The 25,049-nt window shown below is 32.7% G+C and overlaps 2 protein-coding genes across 2 annotated transcripts; one reads left to right on the top strand and one right to left on the bottom strand.

Annotated features, from left to right (window-relative positions):
* Window positions 1-4,939: 4,939 nt before the first annotated feature.
* Window positions 4,940-6,865, top strand: SAD1 (Small nuclear ribonucleoprotein family protein). The gene is made up of 5 exons (XM_047309521.2): window positions 4,940-5,085; window positions 5,233-5,294; window positions 5,400-5,523; window positions 6,348-6,420; window positions 6,589-6,865. The coding sequence occupies exons 2-5, from the start codon at window positions 5,261-5,263 to the stop codon at window positions 6,619-6,621; spliced, it is 264 nt and encodes an 87-aa protein (XP_047165477.1). The 5' UTR covers window positions 4,940-5,085; window positions 5,233-5,260; the 3' UTR covers window positions 6,622-6,865.
* Window positions 6,866-7,924: 1,059 nt separating this feature from the next.
* On the bottom strand, window positions 7,925-19,312 carry SS4 (starch synthase 4). Its single transcript, XM_088103918.1, has 16 exons — window positions 18,929-19,312; window positions 18,673-18,841; window positions 17,660-17,750; window positions 16,461-17,550; window positions 16,333-16,384; window positions 15,426-15,548; window positions 15,257-15,332; window positions 15,000-15,184; window positions 14,726-14,920; window positions 14,574-14,645; window positions 13,603-13,812; window positions 11,565-11,690; window positions 9,629-9,778; window positions 8,930-8,991; window positions 8,769-8,844; window positions 7,925-8,559 (listed from the first exon to the last, which is right to left on the bottom strand). Exons 1-16 carry the CDS (start codon window positions 19,066-19,068, stop codon window positions 8,383-8,385), a joined length of 2,994 nt encoding a protein of 997 aa, XP_087960044.1. The 5' UTR covers window positions 19,069-19,312; the 3' UTR covers window positions 7,925-8,382.
* Window positions 19,313-25,049: the final 5,737 nt, after the last annotated feature.

The following is a 25,049-nucleotide window of genomic DNA, read 5'->3' as shown; positions in this document are numbered from 1 at the left end:
TTTTAACCAAGAACTGCACTAACTATACAACACTAACAACTACAACACTAACTAGTAAAATTGCATTAATAAAACTGCACTTCATCCTGTAAATTAAACATGAGAAGAGCATCATTTTGTACAGTCGGGAAACTAATATCCTAAATAAATGCAACAAGCTTTCTAAGAAGGGAGCTTTCGAATAAATGCAACAAGTTGTAGATATCTGCTTCTGTATAATAGCTAGTCCTCTATTAGGTTTTATATGATACAAGTGGCTTCCTAGAAAAGAATAGAGATCCACTACCATCTGATTCCATTCAACTATTGTCATCATGTAGCTGTGAACTGCTTCAATTGTTCCCCAAGATGCTTAATCAGCCTTAGAAGCAATCAAATTACTCGCATGGAGATGCTCTGGACTCAAAAAAGCAGAGTGTCTTTTATATATTAATTCATAACCTCAACATAGTTTTCTATACTCTGAACAACAATCAACACATCCTGTCTAAAAAAACCATTGCCACAATAAACTCTATTAAAGGATAGCCATCAAACCTGATGCAAAAGATTCTGATGTGTTAGCATAAGTTATGTATACAAGAGTAGCAATGTCATTAGATTTGATTGCTCCATACATGTACTGCTTCCTTGAAATAACAAAGTTTTAGAGAATCGGATCACTGCTCCTTTAGATTATAAATACAAAGATCAATATGTCTCTTCTACTGTAAAATAAGCAAGCACATAATTTCTATCACTCTAGTAAAGGCCAAACTCAAAACCTAGCGTTTGCAGACTAGATATGTTACTAAAACCAATTCACATTATCTTTTGATAATATTTTTTTACATCAGTTTTTAGGAACATTTCTCATAGAACATTTTTAAAAGAAAAAGCTTTACACTGTTATATACTGTGGTTGTATATATGTGTTTTTCTGAAATAAATAAATAAATAAATTAATTAATTTATATATACATGATGCGCTTCAGAGGAACAAGGGGTGGACTAAAAACAAAAATTTTAATTAAAGAAAAGAAAGGGAATAAAATGGTGATTGTTCCAAGAACACACAAATAAGAATATCAAACCTCTAATCACACTCACAAACCATAACAGAGCTCAAACAAATATTCCATTTCTCATCAATTCTTAGAACTTGTCAAGATGAAGTTGACCGGTCCCAAATTTTCTACACAAAGTAAAATGTAATTATCAATTGAGCAACAGTTTGAAATGACAAGTTAAAAAGGTGTAATATTGTACTCACAAAATCAACTCCGGTGGTGCTTATGTAGCTTTCAATGTATGAATCATCCTGTAGCAAAGCATTGAAAAACAATATTGAGCATTTGTGTACTGTTTCCAAGACAAAATAACATGAAAAACAAAGCATTAAGGTTATAGTCTTACGCACATGTACTTTAGATAACTAACAAATTGTGGCAAAACTTCAATCATCCAAATTAATAGCAACACTTGAAGGTCCCACTTCATCTTGAGAGGTTATCTCTACAAAAATAAAATAAAATATTTCATAATTTTTTAACACTTAAAATATAAAGGCTTAATACCTCTTTTGGTCCCTAGAAAGAGGGGGATTGTTCAAAGTGGTCCGACCTTTTTTAAAAAGTTCAAAGAGGTCCCAACTTGTGAAAAATCGGGTCAAGTTAATCCTTTTTACTTACCGCGTCAAAATTTTAACGGTAGAGCTGCCTCGTTGGCCAAAACTTAATGAGTTGTCTATTTTTTGTGATTGCGTGGCACTGAAGTTAAATGACGTGTTCATCGAGAGGGAGAGGGAGAGGAAGCATGTGAGAGGACGGGGACTGGGAGGCTAACGAGCTCTTCGGCAAAGTGAAGAACCCGTTCGGCAACTGTTGCGGAAAGATGATGGAGCTCGTCCTGAATGGTGATACGGTGTGTGTAACCTCCGACGATGGCAGTGGAATGGATAACAACCCAAATCTTGCAATTTGGGAGGGAAGGGGCTTCTTGAGCGGAAACCATGGCAGCCAACAAGGACAAAGACAAAGACCATAAACGACCTATTTCTCGCTCATCTCGTGCAGGAATCCAGGTTTTTTTTCCCCTTTTCCTTTTTCTCTATGTTATTTAAAGTCTTCTACTTTCTCTATTTTCAATTTTGAAACCTTCGTCACTCTATTTCTTCCCTCTTTGTTTCCTTTTAAGTGAATAATCTATCCATTCTTGTTCACTCATACATACACATACATAATCTGCAACTTATTTTTGATTTTTAAGTTTTTGGGTTAGATTTATTTGAAGCGTTCTTAAAGTTTAATTTTTTGTACATTAAGTTATGTAAAGTTTGTTACCTTTTACTGTAACAAATCTGAAAGTCATACTTATTATGACATTTGATTAGTTGAAAATGTAATTTTTTCATACTAAGTGGGTACCCATGTGTGTTTTTATATATTTTTGTAACTCTTTTATGTGTTTGGAAATATAGTTTCCTGTGGGTCGTATCCATAGACAGCTGAAACAAAGGGTCCAGGCCAATGGACGTGTTGGGGCCACTGCTGCAGTATACTTGGCCTCAATTCTTGAGTATCTGACTGCTGAGGTTCTTGAACTAGCATTTGATTTCGACAGCGGTGGCATCAATGACCGCCATGACTGTGCGAGATTGAAGATGGAGGTTGGGTTTCCTTATTACACCTGTAATGCTCTTGAGGAGATTCTCCATGGCAGAGGTTGGGTTTCTAGAGATGAAGCTGATGTGGCAAACAATTTGTATTTTTAAAATTCAAAATTGACACGTATTATTCCACATATGGGAAAAATAGGACAACTCATTAAGTTTGGGACAACGAGGCAGCTCTACCGTTAAAATTTTGACGCCGTAACTAAAAAGGATTAACTTGACTCGATTTTTCACAAGTTAGGATCACTTTGAACTTTTTAAAAAAGGTAGGACCACTTTGAATAATCTCCCTCTTTCTAGGGACCAAAAGAGGTATTAAGCCAAATATAAATTAAAAAGTATATAAATTTGTCATATAATCTCACCTTGCTCAAATTTATCAAGTTCTTTAGGATCCTCATCAAAAAGTACAGAGAAAGGTGTTCCTTTTTAACCAATCTTGTGTGCAAATAAGCACTTCCACTATTTTAGGCGTTAGGCAACTACGATAAGGACTAACCACTCTTCCTCCTGTACTGAATGCACACTATGATGCTACGGTAGAGATAGGAATGGCTAACACCTCTTTAGCCATGTTCGCAAGGATAGGAAATCTAGTCGAGTTGACTTTCCACCAATGTAAAATATCAAGCTCAACTGACTTCATATAAGGTTCAGGATCCTCTCTCAAGTATTTATCAAACTCTGATATATAATCAAATCTACGTCATGTAGCTCTTAGGTAGAAACTCATGCCATGAGGATGATCATCATCATCTAGTTGAGATTCTTGTTGGCTACTTTGAGAACCCTCCTCAATACCTTGATATTGTTCATAAAGTGTTTTTAAAGATGACAATAATTTTGATTTCAATTCACTAGTCATACTAGATTCAAAGAGGTAGTCAATGAAGTAATTAACAAAATCCAACTTACTCCTAGGGTCAAGCACAACAGCAATCAATAATAAGATATTAATTCCATTAGGATTTCCCCAATATTTTTCATACTTACCCTTCATCCTCATTGCCATCAATTTTATGCTCACATCACTACTCTCAGAATATTGTCGAATCCTTTTACCAATTCCAAACACCTCCTTCATATACATATGACTCGTGACATAAGATGAACCAGAAATGCGTAGGGTAGAGTCATAAAATATCTTTAAAAATGGTAGAATAGACCTCGCATATTCTCAATCTTCTTTTAATGGCACACCATCATTACTTTTGGCCATTTCAACACCAAATTTCTTATATTGCATATCTAGCAAGACAAAGGCATCTTTGTACTTTAAGCTTGCCTCTAACATTAAGTAAGTTGAATTCCACCTAGTTTCAACATCAAGACAAACAATAAGTACAATAATGTTTGCTGTAATTTACAGTAAACATTATTATTTTCGTAATATAATTTTACTGGAATGGATTAGATTTTTAGAAATTCAATCTAAATCTAATTTAATTTCAAATAATCAGATTGAAATTAAACTTTAACTTATATCTTTGAAAAAAAATATTTAAAATTTTTGTATATTCAAATCTAAATAACTGAATTAGATTTAAAATTAATGTATATTTTAAAAAATAATTTATAGATTTATAAATTAGTTGATATTAATTTTAAAATCGATATTTTTTTCAAAAGTAGTTTTAAACCTAAAATAATTTGAAATTATTAGATATTTTTTAAGGATAATTTTTAAAATAAAAAATTTATTGAAATATTTTATATTTTCTAAAATATGTAATTAATTAGTAACTTAAAATAAGAACTTGTTTTTTTTATATTTAATATACATTTTCTGTAAAGCTAAGTAAAATGTTTGTTAGACATTCTGAATGAATATATTTTTTAATAACATATTATATATTCTTCTGAGATCTAGCGTTGAATGATAATTTATATTATATTTGAGATATTTTATATAATTTTAATTCATTAATCAGCTTACAGGAGTAATAATTAAATAAATCAATGATAACAAATAAGTAAATAAAAATGAAAATAACTATATTGTAACTGTTTTATTTTTTTAATTTAATATATTTTTCAATGTTGTATATATTTATGTTTTGTTCAACTTGAATTGAATTTATATCTAATATTTTCAGTTGAAGTATTGTAAAAAAATATTATATAAAAAATATAAAATAAATGTAGTAAAAATAAAAATTGAATTAAAGTTATGAATTTCTTAAGATTAAAAAAATAAAGCAGAAAAATACATCTACTTATCTACTTATAGAATCTAAAAGGAAACATTAGATAGATGAAGATATGAAAAGATGGAGTAAATTAAAATCTCAATTTAACGTAAATATTATTAGTCTTATAAATAAGAGACAATAGATTGAAAATAAACAGTGTCATCACTTCATCGCTACTGTTAGGGCAATCTTTTCTCTCTGTATCACGCAGCTACTACGTCTTCGATTAGCACCACAAAGGTTTGAACTTCGCTTCCCTCGCTTTCATATGCCAATTCAATTTTATACAAAAGGGTTCCTAATAAATCCTTATTTTTTTCAACATTTGGTTAGGGTTTGATACAAATTCGTAATTTTTCATTATTTAATTTTGTGTATCCTTCGCAGGTTTTGAGAAATTCAGCGTTAATTTTCCATGGCCAATAATCCGTCACAGCTTCTCCCATCTGGTTAGTGATTTCATAATTTTATTTGAAAGTTTTGTTGGTAATGAGTAAATGCAATGTAGCATGTAAAGTGTTTAAAAGTGTATGATTTGTGGTGGAAAATTGCAGAGTTGATTGATCGGTGTATAGGATCGAAAATTTGGGTGATAATGAAGGGTGACAAGGAGCTTGTTGGTACTCTTAGAGGCTTTGATGTTTATGTCAACATGGTACTTGAAGATGTTACTGAATAGTAAGTTATGCCCTTTGCTGAATGTTTTTCTTCTGTTTTATTTTTGTATATATTTTCTTATTTCTTATCTATCTGTAGAACACGTGGTTATTGGGTAGGAAGGGTAATGGTAAAATGCAACAGAATAGAGCTACTCATTTGTAAGACTTAGAATCTGGTATTGAGTGCTGGGTGGTTTTGGTTCTTAAACTTTCAGGGATAAAATTGTTTTATGGATGAGTATGATTCCCCTTGCTTTTTAAAATATCCTTCTAACTGGAGTTGTATTTATATTGTCATATTTCGATAGTTCATCATGGTTCTGTCTTTTACCTTAACATTTTTGAAGAAAGTGTATATATCTCTACTTTGAATTGGTGTGATGTTGCAGCCACAATGTTACTGGTTTAGAAATTATTGTATCTTCATTTTACAATTGTTTTTTTGGAGTTCCATTACAAAATCGTTTTGGCAGTTTTATCACCATGAAGTTACTGAGAAATGTATAGGCTGCAAATACAATGTTTTTAACCTGGAGTATGATTGAGTTTTTTTCCTTCGTCAGTTTCTTATATTGTACTTTTGCTATTGTCTGCAAATAAACCTTATTGAGCTTTCCCAGTATGCTCTTTTTCTTTTTGGTTTTAGAAGCCTCAAATATCTGCTGCAAGTTTGTTGAAGTAAATTTGCCACATTCCTGAGTAATTTTGTTAGTGTAAATTTGTTCTGATTAAATTTACCCTGGCATGATTTCTATTTGCTTTCGATTCTATGATTTGTATATTTATGTTTGCACACATGCATGTAATTGATGTGGTTTGTTGCTTTTCATATTCATACAATAGCGAGATCACGTCTGAAGGGAGACGGATAACCAAGCTTGATCAGATTTTACTCAATGGAAACAACATTGCCATAGTAAGTTGATATTCAATTACTTTCTGTTTTCTTGAAATCTTTGGAGTATTAACAAAACGTTTGATTCGGCAACTCTAGAAAGTGTCGACAATAATTTTTAAGGTTCAGTTGTTGCCGGAAAGTGTTATCTGATACTTACTAACAAACCATTATCTGGCTTTAATGCAGTTGGTCCCTGGTGGTTCACCTGAGTCTGAATGAAAGATTGTTACTTGATTACCAACATTAACTCTGCAATGTTGCTCTAGGCACATAATTCGTAAATTTTAACGAGGATTCTTAGGCCATTAGGATTTTACTTGAAGAAGTTTGGTTTCATGATACATGGTTGTAATGTTATGGCTATTCAACTTTTATCCCCATGTTGAACTGTGGATTGTCTAGTGTAACAAGTAATGCTACTGATTATGACCATTAATTATGTGCCTTTATATTCCTTTTCCCACTTCCGTTACTCGAGCTTCACTCTCTATATGAACTGATAGAATCAATTGGACGCCTTTTTATAATTTTAATGTGGTCCCGCTGTAATTTAAGATTGATTCAGATACGAGAAAACGAAGCTTGCTGTTTCTGTAGAAGTATTGGCTACATAGAATAGAACGTGCAACAACCTAAGAATAGAACCACTTGCGTGTTAATTGGGGCAACAACGTCCATTAGTTATCTATTGGTTCGATTATTAGGTCATTGCATTTTTGTTGTGTTTGTGTTAGAAAGTGGGTAATTTACTGAATATATACAGAATAATAGTTATTTTTTAATATAAAAATATGATATACATATTATGAGTTATTTAATTATAAATAATAGTTTTTTTATTTAAAATTGGGATATAAAAGTTTTCAATCAATCTTGACCAATTTTTATTTTCTTTTTAAGTTTTTCATGCGATTCTTCATTTCGTTAGGCAATACAAAACTTGCTGTGAAAGAAAAGTATAATTAACCACTTGAAATTTGTTAATGGCAATAATGATGAATTGACATAACCGTTAGGATATCTTATTTAGATGGTGTAAACTTTCCTTCATTAACAAGATCAGTCTCAAGTGCGAAAATTTAAATTTAATTATCAGTGCTCTCATTGAGTTATAAAGTATAATGTTCTTGTTTCAAAATCAAATCTCATAACTATCGAAACAACATTATACTTCCTAAGATTCAGAATAATTATCAGGGCCGTGAGTTTTGTTGTTGCCTCTGACTTCAATTAAAATTACAAAAGGTTTGTGGGATCAGACCCTTTCTTGACCCTTGAGATGACATGTCGAATCCTTAATTAGAGAAACTGTCTATGTAAGTAAGAAAAGAAGGACCAACTTCAATGTGAATGTCAAGTATTAAAAGATGTGATAATATGATATATGGCTGAGTAATATAGATTTAATACAATACTTAATATGTGAAACTTCCTCCTTAATGAACTACTCTTATGAATTTTACTTTCTCATATTACTTTTTTAGTTGTAAACAGCTAGTAAACCAAGAAAGCTTCCATGCCCTTCTGCAAACTACAGCCAATGAATATTTTTTTGTTTAATCTTTTATACATTTTCTTTTGTTGGGAACAAACTTGTCACGATTTACATGTATGGACCTCTGTATACTGTTGAAATATTAAAAAGGAAAAAACAAAAGAATAGTAATAGAAAAAGAACTACACAATGTTGCTAGTCATACTAAAGTTGAAATATCACCTAGAATTCGTCAAAGTGTAAGGAAATATTGCTTCCATGACATAAAAAAAAAAGGGAGTTACTGAGCAATGAGGCATGGAATCAACAGCATATTTTCAGCAACCGTGTCGCACTCGTCGTTATATTCTTTCCCAACATGAAAATTTTTGGCATGAAATGTTCAGTTAAGTCCTGTCGGTTGAGCTTTAACTCTGAGCTCTCATCTCCACATCCAAAAATTGACAAAACTGAACGATTGCAAAGGGGAAGCCTTTTATTGTCAATTAAGCACGTTTTGCTGCCTTCGCTCTTGCCACAGACTTTAAGTAGAGCTCTTCATATTGTGCTGATGATGCTTCCCAGCTGAAATCTATGTTCATGTCCTTCTGAACAAGTTGCTTCCACCTCTCAGGATTGTTCTTAAAGAGATTCAATGCTCGTACCAAAGCACCGTTTAATCCCTGTCAAAATTTTATTATTATTGTTATTAGAGTTGAGCAGAACAACTAACAGCAAAAATTAATGTTTCTCTGGTCGTTAGAATGCTAAAAGGAGGGAAAGATAGGTTTACAGGTGAAGTAGAATCAATGGTCAAATAACTTTGCATAACCGACTCTATTCAAAATAAAATGACTGCATCAGTGAAGATAATTAATTTACTGCTTGTTACCTGCTCATCAGGATTCACAAATGTAAATCCATTTCGAAAATGTGAAGGTATTGTATCGTCATCAACATCAAAAACACTACAAAATGAGACAGAATTTAGTTATTCTTTAGAAAACAAGAATTACGATTTCTGTCCTGCCGTAACTTGCATGCTATGTTAACCTGTCATTTAGGCCACCGGTTTTTCTGACAATAGGTATGGTACCATATCTCATTGATATCATCTGCAGTAAATATATTGAAAATTTGGTAAAAGAAAATGAATTGGAAAAAAAAAAGAGATTAGTTGTAATAGCAGTACACATAAAGTCATTCAGCATACAAGTCATTCATGAGGACACTAAGGAGTATGTGTACACGTCTCAAGGTTTCACTTTACCACAAAGGACATTGACATATTGACACAACATATCTTATCGGTGTTATCAGCGCCAGATAGCATTATATGATGGAAGGCCAAATTCGGCCTAATAAACCCGCCATTGACCTATGGTGCAGCCATAACAGACCCCCTTCACAAATTGCATATGGCTGTTGACAAAAAATCTGCCACACCATTCTGACATGGCTAGCATAGTGACACGGTTTAATAAGATTCTTTATGTTCAAAATATTCGTAGTCTATTATTTAGTCGTGTCTTATATGATAGGTGCTGGAAACAAATACACTTTTATCAACTGGATGCATGGGTGAGAGTTCTGCCAAATTGTCTCATACCGGGATTCTAACATTTTAGAGAAGATACATGTATATGAAAATAATCGAGAGCACGAATTTGTTTTAATACCATAGCATTCTATAATCATTTTCTGCTAGCTTCTTAATATTTGAAATTAATGAACATCAATTTTGACCATTACCTGTGTTAGGCCACAAGGTTCAAAGATCGATGGAATGATGAACATGTCAGATGCAGCATAAATTGCGTGAGAGAGAGATTCATCATACTTCAATATCAACCTCACGTGATCATGATTCTGAAAGTGGTTGGCAATGCCCTCAAATTCTTTCTAGAGAAGAAAAAACTGGTAATCAGTTGACAAAAATAGGGGAATGGACGAATTGGTATGTCAAAGAACAATAAAATTTCAACCAGCCTACATCTAAAAATAAATTTCTTGAAAAATGAACTCAACAATCTTCCTTTTCAAATAATTATCTGCTCTCACCCGGGTGAACCAACAATAGCAGCATGTAAGTGTGTTATACACATGCATATATAGTTAATTATAATATTCACGATCTTCTCTCTAAAATCACTCAAGCCTAGGTTATTATGTCTATGATCTTCGAGGTATGCTACAACTTAGATTACAGCGGTCGAGGTCAATGTTTCCAATTTCACGTTCAGTTATATTTTATTTTATGGTCCTTGATTATATATTAGATATAGTTACACAATTATTCCAGAAAAACAATGTCAACCCCAACGAAATCTAATACAAGCTAATGTGACACTGACACATTATCCTGATGACATGGTCAATTTAATTAAGAATTCATTGTACGAATTTTACTGTGTCAATATTATAAATATTGGACAATGAAAAACATATAGATTATTTTATTGCCCGAATGTCAACAATTAAAAAACTATTTAAATGGCAGCATTGCCCTAGGAATATGTGTGCGTAAGATGTGGAATCTATTATCCAATTCAGGTGTTATGCATTATGATCTGGTTGTAATGATAATGCGAAGTTTGAACCCATTTAAAACTGCAAACTATCCAAATCCTACATCAGTGACCCAATGTTAAAGGCTTAACTAAAGAATTGTTGATTAATAGGAATGTTTTAAAAATTAGGTCCCTTATTGAACTAATCAAGGTACTAGTTCAAGTTTTTAACAGTGTTTAAACCAAATATTAATTAATCAAGTCATAAAAATTAAATAATAGAAAAATTAACATCAAAGAAACAGAATATTGTAACTTCAAGTCACGAAAACTTAAAAATAAAATGCCATTTTGTAGGTTCATACCATTCAAAGTAAAATCAAAAATCTAAATTATGTATGTCATGATATATAGGTCGAAGTTTGAACAACACAAAATGTTGTGTATTAAAAATGACAAGTTTCCATCTAAAAACACAAAAATAACAAATAACTTCATATTAATTATTCATTTCTTTAAGAAAAATTAAAATGATATCTAGCCTTTTCTATTAACCCATTATGAACCAGTATTTTGCCGATTTTCCTGTCCTTTGACCTATATTTTTAAGGATGGCTTTGCAGTTTATTTTATTCGGACGAAACTAAAGTCGTGCATTAGTTTTCCAATTGAACCAGCTAGTCCTGTCTTCAAATTACAGATTCATAAAACTTAAATTGCAATCACAAAAATAGCAATTACGTACATGCAATCAGAACAATAAACAGTATAATAAGTTTTGTTGAGATCTTATATTTACTAGAGATATGATATGACCAATGTAGACTTTATAAAGTTTGATATCACTTTACAAACTGAAACTGTGTGGTTAAGTTAGTTTATAATGCAAAATTCAAAGATAGTATTAAGGATATCCAAGATGTAAGCCAAAACATTAAAAATAACAATATTGCTACCTCACTTTTCTCTAGTTTTCCCAAAAACGTGATTGGGATCAGTAGTTAGTTTTTTTATTTCACCAAAACATAATTTTTTTTTGTTGAGAATGAATCCCACCTACAGTGCAAGTGAGTTGGCATTTTATTGACTATCTTCTTATTCTATATAGTTTGATCGGCTCCTTTCTAAGAACAATAGAATACCTATAAATTTCAACCGCAAGGAAAGAAAACACGGACCTGAATATGTGGCACTGGACTTGAACCAAGCAGAACAAATTGTCCTCCCAACTCCGATGTTCGATATATTGCATGTCTAATAAGATGAATACCTTTTTGTGGAACCAATCTTGTTACACAACCAACCTATCAAAGAAGAGAATAGAAAAAATGAATTAGTAAAGCATCTTCAATTCTAAGAATAAGACATGAATTAATAACAATTTGAAATTTCAAGAAAAAGAACATTGATTCTCCATATGCATGAAAGATGCCTATCAAGCCAAGCATAAAATGACATCATAAAGCAATGTCATAAGGGCATCATATTATAAGTCAACCACTTCCAAAAGTAAATTGAATATGTTATAATTATGAGCAGTTCATGTGTCACGTGTTAAATAACTAGGCGGTTAATTTCATGTTAATTTCAGATTAGGCAATTATGTATATAGTGATATACAAGTATTTTGATGGATGTGTAGAAGACAATTGAGGCGTTAGACCATTATTTCAATTGTTGTGAAACTCCTTGTTCAGGTAAACCCTATTCATGCTTGCACTCAAACTCGCCCCCCATACTAGATTATTTGTAATTGATTTAAACTTGGCCCCTAAACTTCCAAAAATTGGTCCAACCTGCTAGGTCCCATCAACAAATATGAACTCCAGGGCGAAAAGACTTAGAAAGGCAGACGGAATTGATTTGTAGGCTCATTTTGTCTAAAGAGAGCAGATATGAAAATTTTTCCTCCATAATGACCTCCCAGAAGTAGTCTATATGGAGCAACTAGGTTCTGAACCCAGGGGAACATCTACTGGATTGGTTTGTTATCTTCTATTATTTGCAAGTGTTGTATCGCCACAAGCTTTGGTTTGACCAACACTACAGTTTAGTATTTTGGTATGAATAAGTGAACCTTGACAACTTTTCTTATGAACTTTAAACCCACTTTAACTTCTACTTTTTCCACTCTTTTGCAAGTACTTAGCAAACCCATTCATGATACACCTGTTTCTGTTGATGATTTCTCTATGTTAGCATCTTAACACGATGATCATCACTCTTGCAAGATGGTTCTTGTATGTATGTAAGGGATAAAACACAACACATCCAAACACTCAACTATGAAGACTAGAGAGAAAAGGAAAAATAGAAAAAAGGAAGATATGAACTTAATGGGAATCAGACCATCTAAGACTTGAGAGGGTAATCGTATAGGCCACAGTGAGAACAGTCTCTTCCCAATAAAATTTAGGGACATTCATTTCAAAAAGAAGTGCCTATGCCACCTGAAGAAGATGCGTATTTTTCCTTTCAACAATGTTATTTTATTGCGATGTATTCACACAAGTAAATTCATGAACAATACCACTTTTAGAAAGGAATTTAGATATGTCATGATTCACATAATCCTTCTCATTATCAGAGAGTAAATGTTTAATTGACTCCCCAAATTGTATTTTTACCATTTGGAAGAATTTGAGAAATAAAGTAAACTTCAGATTTTTCTTTGTTCAGGAAATGGGTGCACTTCAGGCAACCCTAAAAGGTACCATAACTAAGATAGTAAAAAAAAAAAAAAAGTGAAACTAGGCTCCCAAGATCGGAGCTCTAGTACCAACTTGAAAGAAGATTGTTATTCAAATTGATTAATTTTAAACAGTACAGCGGTCTCTATAAATAGAGAACTCTAACCCTACAGTAATAATTACAAAGAGATCTCTATAATCTTCTAAAAGCCTATAACAACTACTTCTAGTACCTTCTAGTAAAACATTTAATATTCTACCAACTACCATTTAATATCCTACTAACATGGACCTAGCATCCTATCAATACAACAAGCCCAAAAATATCATGAAGGAGTGCATTGTAAACCAATGGACTAGAGATAAGGTCAAAGTAGTGTATATAGGTGGAGGTCAACCAACATCTCACAAGCTGATTTTAAGGGTCACGTAGGGAAAAAACCCAAATTCAAGGAGAGAACAGAAGAATAAACTTTGGTTCATTATATCAAATAAAATCTCCTATGAGTTTAGGATATATAATTACCAATGGCTTCCTAATATCTGCAGATGAAAGACCTAGTTTCCTTCTCAAGGCTTGCTTATTCTCTAATTTCCCTTGCAGATCAGTTGCATTGTACTGGACTGGAAGAAATGCATCAGTGGCAGGATTCCATGCATCAGTATCAATACCATTAAGAATACCAATGAACTTTCTGGAGTGGGAAGAGAGTGTTGAATGAAGACCATGTCCTCCCTGCATTTTTATTGGAACAACTTTTTTAAGACTGAAAAATTAGGAAGAGCACTAGTTTAAAGTTAAAGAACGTTGAGAATGAATTGTATGTCTCTCTATCGTTTTCTTAATATATAGAAAAACAGAAAAATCCTCGTAAAATTAAATGCAAATAATTTCCAAACCATGCCAATTTGCAAATTGGATCAGCTAACTAAGTTCCCTTCTGTTAGACAGGTAATAATAACAAATTCCAAATGATGATACAAAGACATAGGCTAGCATCCTTCATTATTATTAGTAGCAGAGCCCTTTTTATTCTTGTTGAGAACAAAATTTACAGAAAGCTTAAGTTGTTAGGTGGAGCACACCTGCACTTGAAAGCTACTTGGGCTTGAAAAATGAACAAAATAAAATCTCCCCAAACCTTGTACAGGTTTTTCTCAATTAACCAAAAAACAGTGAGAGGATTGTTTGATTTGAGACGCAGAAGTTGCAAAATCAAATTCTAAAGACTCAATATGTCATGGTCAAGAACCAACTCCCTTGAAAAACATTACGTGGAGACATCTAAACGGTTTTTCTATATCTAACAATCCTTGTTCCAAACTATCAGTTGTCTGTAGAAAGGAGAGAATATAGGAGATGTTATTCTTAATTGTTCTTATGTTTGTGCCAACATGTGTTGTTGCCTTATTATTTATATTAATTAATTAAAGACAAAAGATATTTTGGTAGAACTAGAAAATACATACTGCACTAGAACAAGAAATAAACCATACCTCTGCAGTTCTCACTTCTTGGGCATAAGTAGGTGAAACTGTTGTCACAATGTTTGAGAAAACAATCCCACCCTGATCATGAAAGGAAAATCTCTATTACCTATATTTATTGAAGATATATAATGTGATCAGTAATAATTTTATGACCTTACCTTGACAGAATTAACTCTATCCCGTGCTGAGTTGTCCTGCATTTTGTCTGATTGGTTTAGATTCTGGCTAACAAGACCACATGAGTCTAACTCTGAAGCTGCTGCAGTCCCCTGATACTCAAAGTTGTGGCATGTAAAGCATATCCTAGCTGAATTTAATCCTTTATGTACAAATATCTCCCAGTACAGAGGAGCCTAGCAAAGAAACAGATATGCCATACTATTAGTAACTGAAAGAGCAAAAATATGCTAGAAAGAACTAGACAGCTCATACAATAAATGCTGTCTGCCAATCATGGCAATGAATGATATTTGGCTTCTTGCCAGCTTGCAGAAGAAACTCAAGAGCAGCACGGCTAAAAAATGAAAATCGTCTGAAATCATCATGCTCGCCATAAAATTTTCCTCTCCAAAAGAACTTAGAAGGATGCTGGGGCTCAATAAAATAAACAGGAAGACCTGCACAGTCAAAGTGAAGTTACTGAACCAGATAAAGACAATCAATTAAAACGAAAATATCTAATAAAATACCTTCAACACTGCCAACCCAGATTTTACTTTTGTATAATTGGTGATCAAAGTATGATTCTATCTCCACGCTCAAAGCCTGAATGAATAATCACATTATTTCAAGTAGTGCAGGATACCAACTACCAAGACTATCAACACGTTCAATTATTTTCTTAATGAAATGGCATACCCGTAAGTTGCAGACACGATCATATTGCATACAATCATATTTGGGAAGCACAATTTCAACAAGGTGTCCTTTCTTTTGCAGTGCTTTACCTAGACCACTGACAACATCCCCCAAACCACCAACCTGTTCATGAAATAAATTAATTTAAACATTACTGGATGTTAGACAGACTTAAGAACAGGGCCAGCAGTATGGTTAATTCACCTGAACTTCCGCACAGACAATGACATTATTTCTAGTTGATTTCACACTACATAATCTACAGAAGTACATACTTGTAAAAACAATATTCCATTCGGTAGGGCAGTATCTATCATACATGCTGAATTGCTTTGAGAATAGTAAGATGCAGTATAGTTTGCACAGATGTCAGCCAAGTGGCATGTACTCAGAATTCTGTTAAGAGTCTGAGTGAGATATCTCACTAACTTCTCTTCTATTTTCCCTTAGATTCTAAATTTAGCAGTGGTTCTTGATTTCTATCAGGACCAAATACACTTCCATCTAATCAGGAAACGGAACTCAACAAGTTCAGAAACAATGGTACATGAAAACCATTGTCAAAGAACAAGGATCTAGCAGTTGCAACAACTTCCAATCCAAATAAGCATGAAAAATACAAGCTTACAGAAAATTCTTAACTAAACACTAAATTTAAAAAAAAAAAAAGATTTCAAAAATTGGCGAGAGGAAACAAAAGAAAAAGATAAAGAGACAACATTTTAAGGAGGTCTGAGAATTTATTTCAATATAGAACTCAGACCCAGTACTCCCCTTCTTTAAAGAAAATCAAGATGCTTCTGCAATGCCTCTTTAAGATTCCAGTAGGTGTTATAATTAAAATCTAGGGACAACATAAAATGAATTCACAAGAATAAAACATAGGGATTAGGGTACATGAGTGTACCTTAGCTACTGGTGCCATCTCTGCTGCAATATGAATCACATGTAATCCTGAACTGTAGATAAAAAATAAGAGATGCATCAGACAGTAAAAGATATATCAAATTATAATTTACAATTAAAAGTGAATACCTTGTTGCAGAAGATAAAAGACCAAGAAATGCAGAAATAACCTCAGGTTCACTCTGTTCTTTGTAGGCCTTATATGTTTCACTAATACGCCTGTCTCTCCTCCATACCTTTTCTCTCAAAAGACTTGCATCATCTACTGATATTTTCTTTTCTATTGCCCAGCCATCAATTAGAAGTAACAGTTGACTCCAAAATTCCCATGGCAAATCTTCCACCGGTTCTTCCAGTGCCCTTCTCTTGCTTTGTTCTTTCAGAATATCAACCGTATCTTGAAATTCCTTCACTGATTTTTTATATAGATGAATGTAAGAATTTAACTCTTCATCTGATTTTTGAAGACGCTCCTCCAATACATTTATCTTTTGTTTCATTAGTTCACTATATTTTTGCAATTGATCAGATGATAGCTTATAGATATTAGCTTCTTCAAGAGATGTTTCCAACTCATCAACCTTCCTCCGAAGATCCTGATTTTGTTGCAGCACAATAACAGCTTGATCAGCTTGTTTGGTTGCTTTATCTAGCAAAGATTGCAAATTTCCAACCTTACCCGATAAATCCTTGCATTCAACTGTCAGTATAGAAAGTTTTGATACATCCTCCTGAGAACATCGTTTTGATTCCAAGTCCTTTAGGGCTGATTCCAAAGATGATCGTTCCATTTCTAATGCCACCAAACGTTCATCATTATTCTTGACAACACTAAACTGCGTTTTAAATGATTCTAAATCTTTCTTCAAAGATGCATTTTCTGTCCTTAATGAATTAAGCTCCTCAGTAAGGCGATGAATAATACCCTTATTACTGAGAGGGTTTGCATCCCTCAAATCTCCATTTTGAAGGTCACGCAATTCTTCATATCTTGCTTCAGTACCTCCCTTTTCGGCCAACTCATTACGAAGCTTTTCTAACTGCTGCTCCAATAGTCCCACGTGTATTTTTTCTTGGGCGGCAACTTTAATTCGTGTATCAGTCTCGGCCAATCTCGCCTTTAAGGCTTTGATTTCTCTTTGCAATGCATCCTTTTCAGCAAGAATCTTTTCAAGATCTTCAAGTGCACGAACTCTAGCCTGATTTATAAGAAGAATGTCTGCATGAAGAATATAAAATTCTTAATGATAACAGGAAAACAAGATACTGAACAAAAAGTAAGAATATGAGAAAAAAAAATCCATAATTATTCCAGAAAGATATCTTACTTTTCTCTGCATTTCTTATCATGCCCAGAAAATCCTCAAGTTGCTTACCAGACAACTGTTTAGCCAGCTCTGCTCCATTTATTTTTATGACCTATTTCATAATAGAATAATAAGTTATTACTTGTATAAACACTTATGCTTTAACCTCTCCATTTTCTTTGCTAAGTATATCCATGTAACAAAATGACTGGTTATCGCCTTATCTACTGATCAGATCATGCAACAAAATTTCCACCGAGTAATGTGGTTGGTAAAGGACTCACGTGTATATTTTGTACTTCATATTGTAATATTATGATACAAAAGCAATACATTGGTTCAGGTCCAACAAGGGAAAAAATGGTGGAGATTAATGATACGGGTATCGTAATGTAATTATATATGTGCAAGAGAACATTCATATCCCCTATAATTGTAGTTCGGTGCAAGTTCGTTTAACAATAAAATGCAATAAGAAACAAAAGCATAAGAACGTGAAGAGTGTTGCAAAGTGAATAATAATTAATTTAGCAACACATATATAATTGCTTAGTTACAAAAGCTAAATTACATGTCTATAGATAATGAAAGAAATTAAGCCCTAAAGAATGTTGGTCTTTCTCTTGATTGATATTCAAATACATCTTGTTCTTTGGTCACAGATCATTCCCACTAAAGGCAACCCTAGTAAGTGTCAAATTAAGAAATTTAAATAAATAAATAGAAATTAATGACTAAGAGACTCAGAAACTACCAAACTACACTATACTATCTTTCCCAGTTATTAAGGGAAATTGAAACTATCAGTTAAAGAAGATCTAAGCAAACATTCAAGCAAGCTAAATTTCTGTACCACTATGCATAACTTTCGAACATTCGATTACAGAGAAATTCTATCATATCATCCATTAAGGTTTCAAACATATTATGTTTACAGCATATCTTCCTAATGCATTTCTTTTTCTTTATTCATCTTCTTTTTCTTCTTTACCAACGGCATCATTCATGTAAAGAAAATATAGAAAAGGAGATACCAAAGGCTCCTTAGTTTCATTTGTATTGTCCACAGAATCCTTAGTTCCATTTGTATTGTCCACAGAATCATCGTTGTTGGAAGAAACCTCTGAATCTTCTTCCTCATCTTGATTTTGACGGAGACCTACCTCAGTAGAAGGCTTGATCTGTTGCCTCTTATGCTGCAAACTGCTTAATAGAATAAATACAATAGAACTCCGCATTGAATTTCAAACCGTGAAAAATCTGAATAAGAATAGAACAAGATTAAGATACCTGAAAGTGGTGCGGTGTCGCATTTTGCAAGAAGCTGGAAATGAAACTCGCACCATCCTACCATTGCCATTAGAGTGGTTAACGCAGTTGAAGCCGCTCAGGTTCCAGCACACGAAACTCGTTCTCAGCTTCGACGCCATTTCTCATTCAATCTTTCCCTCAGTTGGTTACTATCATAACAAGAATCAGTGACAGAAAGAGGAGGAGCAACGGTTTTCTCTTATAAGAAGCTTTTCAGTTTAGTTGTTTTGGCTGGGCCTTAGCGCAAAGAGATGAGCCTGGATTCTCTGCTTCTCTTGAACTTCACCTATTCAACGAGTCAGCTAATCAAAATCGTTGAATCTAATCATACGGTTCAGAAGCATAAATTATGTACCAGCTTTTAACATTCTGATTTGCTCAATGGAAGAACAGGTGAAACCTGTGACCTTAGACGATTAACATTCGCCACATATCACATTTTTTTTATTTTCTCTCAGCTGAGGAAAAGGAATCTTATTTATGTCAAGGAAAAAAAATGCTATTACCCTATGCCTATGGTTTAGGGCAATAGTAATTTGCCACGTCATTTGATTCAACAAAATTAAAAAATTAACAAAATTTACTTTACCAAAAATTAAAATTAGTTTATTCGTAGGTTTAAAATAAAAAAACATATTTGTATAAATTAACTTATACTAATTTATTTAGTTTTTATAAAAGAAAAAATAAGATTTTTTTCTGAATAGCAAGATGCACGGCTTATATTGTAAACGGTAAACGTCAATGAATCACCAAATCTACTTAATTTCAAAGTTTGTCAAGATCATCATAATAAGGATTAACAGGAAGTTCATTTGCCTAGGAAACAAAAATTTTATTTTATGCTGTGATGTAACTCATATTTTAATTAAAGTATATTAATGTGTCGAAAGATTATTATATAGAATCGAATATATAGAGAGAGTATATTACAAACTTTTTTTCTCTTTTTAAAATGAACTAGGTGTACATATTGGTTAGATAAGTTAGAGATAACTTGAAATAAAGTAAAAATATAAACAAAAACTAATTTCATGAACTTAAATGTTTATATTTTATTATTTAAAGTATACAAATATACTCTCCATACTTTGCATTCAATATATTTATGCAATTTCTAATATATGATTTTGGGTTTAAGAAATTTAACAATTTGTTTGCGTGTTATCAAAATATCCACAAACAAACTGTTTGTACCATTTTGAGTTGTATTGATAATGTACACTTTTTATGTATTTGGTTATGAAACTTGTGAGTGAGATAATAATGATAAAGACATTTATATTGTGTGGTGGAGCTCGTAAGATATTAATTTGCTCAACTATAAATATCTATGGTGAAGCTTGTGTCACCATTGTAAGTATTATGTTAATGATAAGAGAAACCTTACTAATACTAATAGGTTAATTGTTTTGACAAAATTTACTATTTTACCACTATCAAATATTTCTTCCTAATAACATAATTATAAAAATATTATACACTAATGATCTTTTCTTATATTGTTGATATAGGATTCACTTTTCTTATACAAGAAATTTTTTTTTCTTTTAAAACTTTAGAAATTTGCTTTTCCAATTTATATTTATTTGATTAGTAGATTGTTTAGTTCGTAACTGGAGTTTAAATTCTTATTACTATTTGTTTAACAAATCTTTGGACTATGAATTTAGGAGAAATTTTGGTTGAAATATTTTATATATCTTCAAAATATGCTAAACTTAATAAGTTGAAACATTATTTTAATGATTTGGTGCGTCATCCTCTTAGTCGCGCCTTCTGCAAGTCCTGCCACCAATTCTAGACCATGCTGGCACTAAACCTAAAATCTCAGGAAGTCTGTGGATAATGGTTAGTAAAAAGGGTTAAATAAAAATTAAAAATAAGTTAAAATTTCAAAAAACAATGTAAATCGAAAAAGTAAAAAATTTAGAAAATTACTTTTTTTTACAAAAAAAAAAGTGAATAAATACATAACAGCAAAACTAATTAATAGGAAAAAACAAGAAAAAATAGAGAGAAAAAAAAACTACAAAACCCTCTGTTTTTTAAAAAATATTTTTTTAATTAATCGTATTTCGGTCACGACGCTCGTCTTGTTCATCTTTTTTTCCTGATCTTTTTCAAGCACTTACCAATTAGTATTAATCTTTTTCGGTCGCATTTTACATTTACTTTTATTTTGTAAGACAAATTTATAGGGTTCATATGTTTGTACATTGCTCCTAATTATATTTTTCACATGTATAATAATGTTTTACATATTAATATTGACTTGCATATAAAAATATTTATAAATGTTTCATATTTGGTAACAACCAACACATAAAAAACATTGTGATAGAATAGACTACCTCTTTGGCTAATTAGATATAAATGATCAACAAGTATCACTATAGCACACATGCTAATAAACTAATTTAGCACATAAGCTTATGAATCATGATTAGTCAATAAGTGATCTTTATAACACATAGGTTAATTAATATAAGGAATAGGTTAATGTAAAGAGGTTGGTCAACAAAATGCCTCTTACAGCACATTGGATATAATAAGCTAATAAAATGAAATAAATCAACGAGTTATCACTATAAATAAGAAATATAGCATATATGTTAATTTACAGCAAGTTTGATAAATGTAAGAATATAATCTCGATGATAGAAAATAATTAACACCACCTCATTAAAAACCTTTGAGAAAAATCAAAAAGAAAAATCTCTAAAGGGAATAAAGAGTATGATGTAAATTATACACTCCAACAATTTAGCTAAAATAAAAATAAAGACTTTATGTATTCCAAGTTTAAGAAAGTGTCTTCATCCAAAGCTTTCAAACAATATCTACCTACCCAAGATTTTATCTATTTAATGTGGTCTAACCCTAATCCAATTTGGGGATAATTTGTTGTAAATCTGATTAGATAAGCTCATTTCAAAATCAAGTCAAAAACTCTGAAACTATGTTAATGCCTTGAAGGTTTACTTGAGTTCGCTACATCTTTTAATTGTTGTCAATAGTAATGAGTCTTATTATGTGTTCTATTTATAGTGTTCAAATTAGTTTCTTTATCGTCCAATGAACTTGTCTAAAAAAATACATAACTCTATTGAAAGGAAGACTTAGTAATTTTGATGAAGAGTAAGACATTAAATATACTAAACAAAAAGGTGACCCTTTAATAGAAGTCTAAGACATCCTATGATAAGACCACAAAACATGTGGTATCTCTTCCAGTGATAAAGTTTTCCAGTGATAAAGTTTTGATGTAAATCAAACAATCTTTTAAACCCCTCAAAGTGATATTATAAGTGATTTTCACTCAATTGTTAGTCATGGATGTTTAAAAAAAATAAAGTAAATTTTATATTTACAATGAAGTATATTTTTTACACCTTCTAACATCCTAAAAATATAGTTGTAAACTATATTTAAGAGTCCTTACATTTGCAATAAAATAGAACAGTTACATGAATAAAGTTTAACTTATAGTTATCCTAAAATAACCATAAATTTAAAACTTTACAGAAACCTATGCTAAAACAACCCAAAGAACAGATTGATTGGTTATATAAGAAGAATATCAACCGAACGGTCCTACATTGAATGCAAAACAAGCACAAGACCGAACGGTCTTACATTGAATGCAAAACAAGCACAAGACCGAACGGTCTTACTCTAACGGAAATCATCCTCTCCTACCAGCGCCTGCTCCAGAGAACCTTCCTCACCTTCTGCTCACACCCACAGCAATGACAAAGACGACTAAACGGACAACATGACAAGACAGGAAAAATAAGGGTAAGCTAGTGTAATTTAATTAACTATGATAACATATACTTCAGACAAACATAAGAGTAAACAAAAACCAACATGTCAATCATGCAACAACCAAACATACATTTCCAGCAATAACCGAACGTATAATACATGCAATGACCGATCACTTTTACTCTGACTGTCTGGACTGTATGAATTGTGTAGGTACGACGTTTTTGCACCCGGACGATGTAGTAGCTAGGATGTCCTCAACCGCTACCACCGAGGTTAGTCCGTTATACCTCGCCCAAGTTCACCTTATGGACTAGGACCTTCTGTCATTCTCATACATGAGTTACTCCTCTCTACGTGAGCATGAGTAATCACAGAATATCAGGATAAACGCCAGCTAAGCATAACCACATTCATACTTTACCATTCAATAATCATCCCTGAGGTATTCCTCCTTGGAACACTCGTTCATATCCATATAATACAGATCACATCATACTTTAATGTCATCATATTTCTTCATCCATAACACATTTAATTAAAATCAAACCGAACGAAAAAGATCAACACAACCTATAGACAAGGTCGAACACCCTATGAATGTTGGAGACCGAACGGTTTCTCACTATCCTAGTATAGAACCGAACGGTAACGACTATCACCCATAAATATGACTAAACGATCAATTTAAAGAGTAAGGCTCAAACATGAGCCAAATACAATTTGAGGGTCAAACACTATAACAACCGAACACTTAGATCTTGGCCCAAATACTAAGAACTTAGACCGAACATATAGTGTAAAACTGAGCAGTCTTTCACTATCCACAAAACAGTACCAAATGGTCCATACTAGCTAAGGTTAAGGAAAAGACCGAACGCTATTAAGGACCAATCACCAGGGAAAGACCAAACACTAATACAAGTCCGAGCACTATCAAGACAAAGTACCCTCCTAAAGTCGAACACTCTAGACTTAGACAGAATACTCTCTTAGGACCGAACACTCTAGCTTGATCGAACGGTCATTAACAGGTAAGACCCATCAGAGGTCGAACACAGTTAGGACCGAACACCAATACCAGACCGAGTACTAGTGTAAAGACCGTCCGGTCATTAACTGAGAACTCCATAGAACAAAACTCAGTTAAGACCGAACACAAGACAAACACCACCCACACCTAATATCGAACGGTCATGAATTGGTAAGACTCTAAAGAGATTGAACCCAATTAATGATCGAGTACCTGAACATGGTTGAACGGCCAATTAGCGCATGGCCGAGCGATCAACAGCGTGTACTCAATTTTCTACATAATTCTGCATAACTTCTGCAGAATGATGAACAAGTTAAACTTTGCCAAAACTAAACATTTTTCCCAACTTTTAATCCTCCAAACATGAATCATACAAATCTTTACACTAAACTAAGAATACCTAAACCTTTCTAACATCATTCCAAAGAGTCTCATACCAGATTTCACTCCAAAATTATGCAGAATCACCACTCAATGACCAAACATCCATTTTTTCACTTTTGACACATTTTAGAGAGGCTTAACGGTTCTAACAAGTCTAAAGAAACTTTCCTAGACTTTCCTCACTGACCAAATTCTCTCCCGACCCCAAATTCTCATTTTTACCTCTCCACTTCCTTAAAACCAAAACCGAACAATGACAGAATATACATCAGAAAACTACCAACCAGTTCACAGATTTCAGCAATCATAAAAATCAATTCAGAACAATCAATCATGAGATTTTCCACACATGTAACCATCCAAACAACAATCTCACATACAGAAAATCATAATTAAATTAACTAGCTTCCCTTACTTTTAACATAACCGAACAGCTTCTACACATCCAGCAAATTTGTTTGAACCGCAAGAGAATCCTAAGAACACCTATGAACCACCGATTGGTGAAAGAGGACCAACTATAGAACCACAATAAAATCAGAAAAGGAAGAAAAAGAATACAGGACACGTGTAAACATGATGGTTCCTTGCATGTAGCAAAAACCAGAACTCACTAAAACCAGAGAACGAAACTTACCAGTTCTAAACACAATTGATCGGTTAGATAGAAAGCTCTTGACATCTGGATCGTCTAGGAAGCCTCTGATCACCGATTAGATGAATCTCCAGTGAGAAAATCTAGAGAGAAGGGAGAAGGAAATTAGGAAATAATGATTCTAGAGAGATAAACAGTTTTAAGATAATGAACTGAGTGTTTAGAAATTTCTATTTGTACTGTTGGTGTATTTCAACATTAAAAGCTCAGTTCAATTATTTTAATATCTCGATCTACTCTATTATTCTATTTGT

This window comes from Vigna umbellata, chromosome 1 (assembly GCF_029865625.1).
Source record: "Vigna umbellata cultivar VRB3 chromosome 1, Vumbellata_1.0, whole genome shotgun sequence".
Lineage (NCBI taxonomy): Eukaryota > Viridiplantae > Streptophyta > Magnoliopsida > Fabales > Fabaceae > Vigna > Vigna umbellata.
The sequence above is the reverse complement of the archived record's forward strand: the minus strand, read 5'-3'. Positions and strand labels throughout refer to the sequence as shown.

What these genes read in the sequence shown, in the direction of transcription:
- SAD1 (XM_047309521.2), top strand. Translation starts at nt 5,261, where the DNA reads ATGGCCAATAATCCGTCACAGCTTCTCCCATCTG. An exon ending in GTCACAGCTTCTCCCATCTG is followed by an intron (nt 5,295 to 5,399) that starts GTTAGTGATTTC and finishes GGAAAATTGCAG; the next exon opens with AGTTGATTGATCGGTGTATA. An exon ending in ATGGAAACAACATTGCCATA is followed by an intron (nt 6,421 to 6,588) that starts GTAAGTTGATAT and finishes GCTTTAATGCAG; the next exon opens with TTGGTCCCTGGTGGTTCACC.
- SS4 (XM_088103918.1), bottom strand. Translation starts at nt 19,068, where the DNA reads ATGGCGTCGAAGCTGAGAACGAGTTTCGTGTGCTGGAACCTGAGCGGC. An exon ending in GATAAGAAATGCAGAGAAAA is followed by an intron (nt 17,551 to 17,659) that starts GTAAGATATCTT and finishes TTCTTCATGCAG; the next exon opens with ACATTCTTCTTATAAATCAG. An exon ending in CTGGGTTGGCAGTGTTGAAG is followed by an intron (nt 15,185 to 15,256) that starts GTATTTTATTAG and finishes TTGACTGTGCAG; the next exon opens with GTCTTCCTGTTTATTTTATT.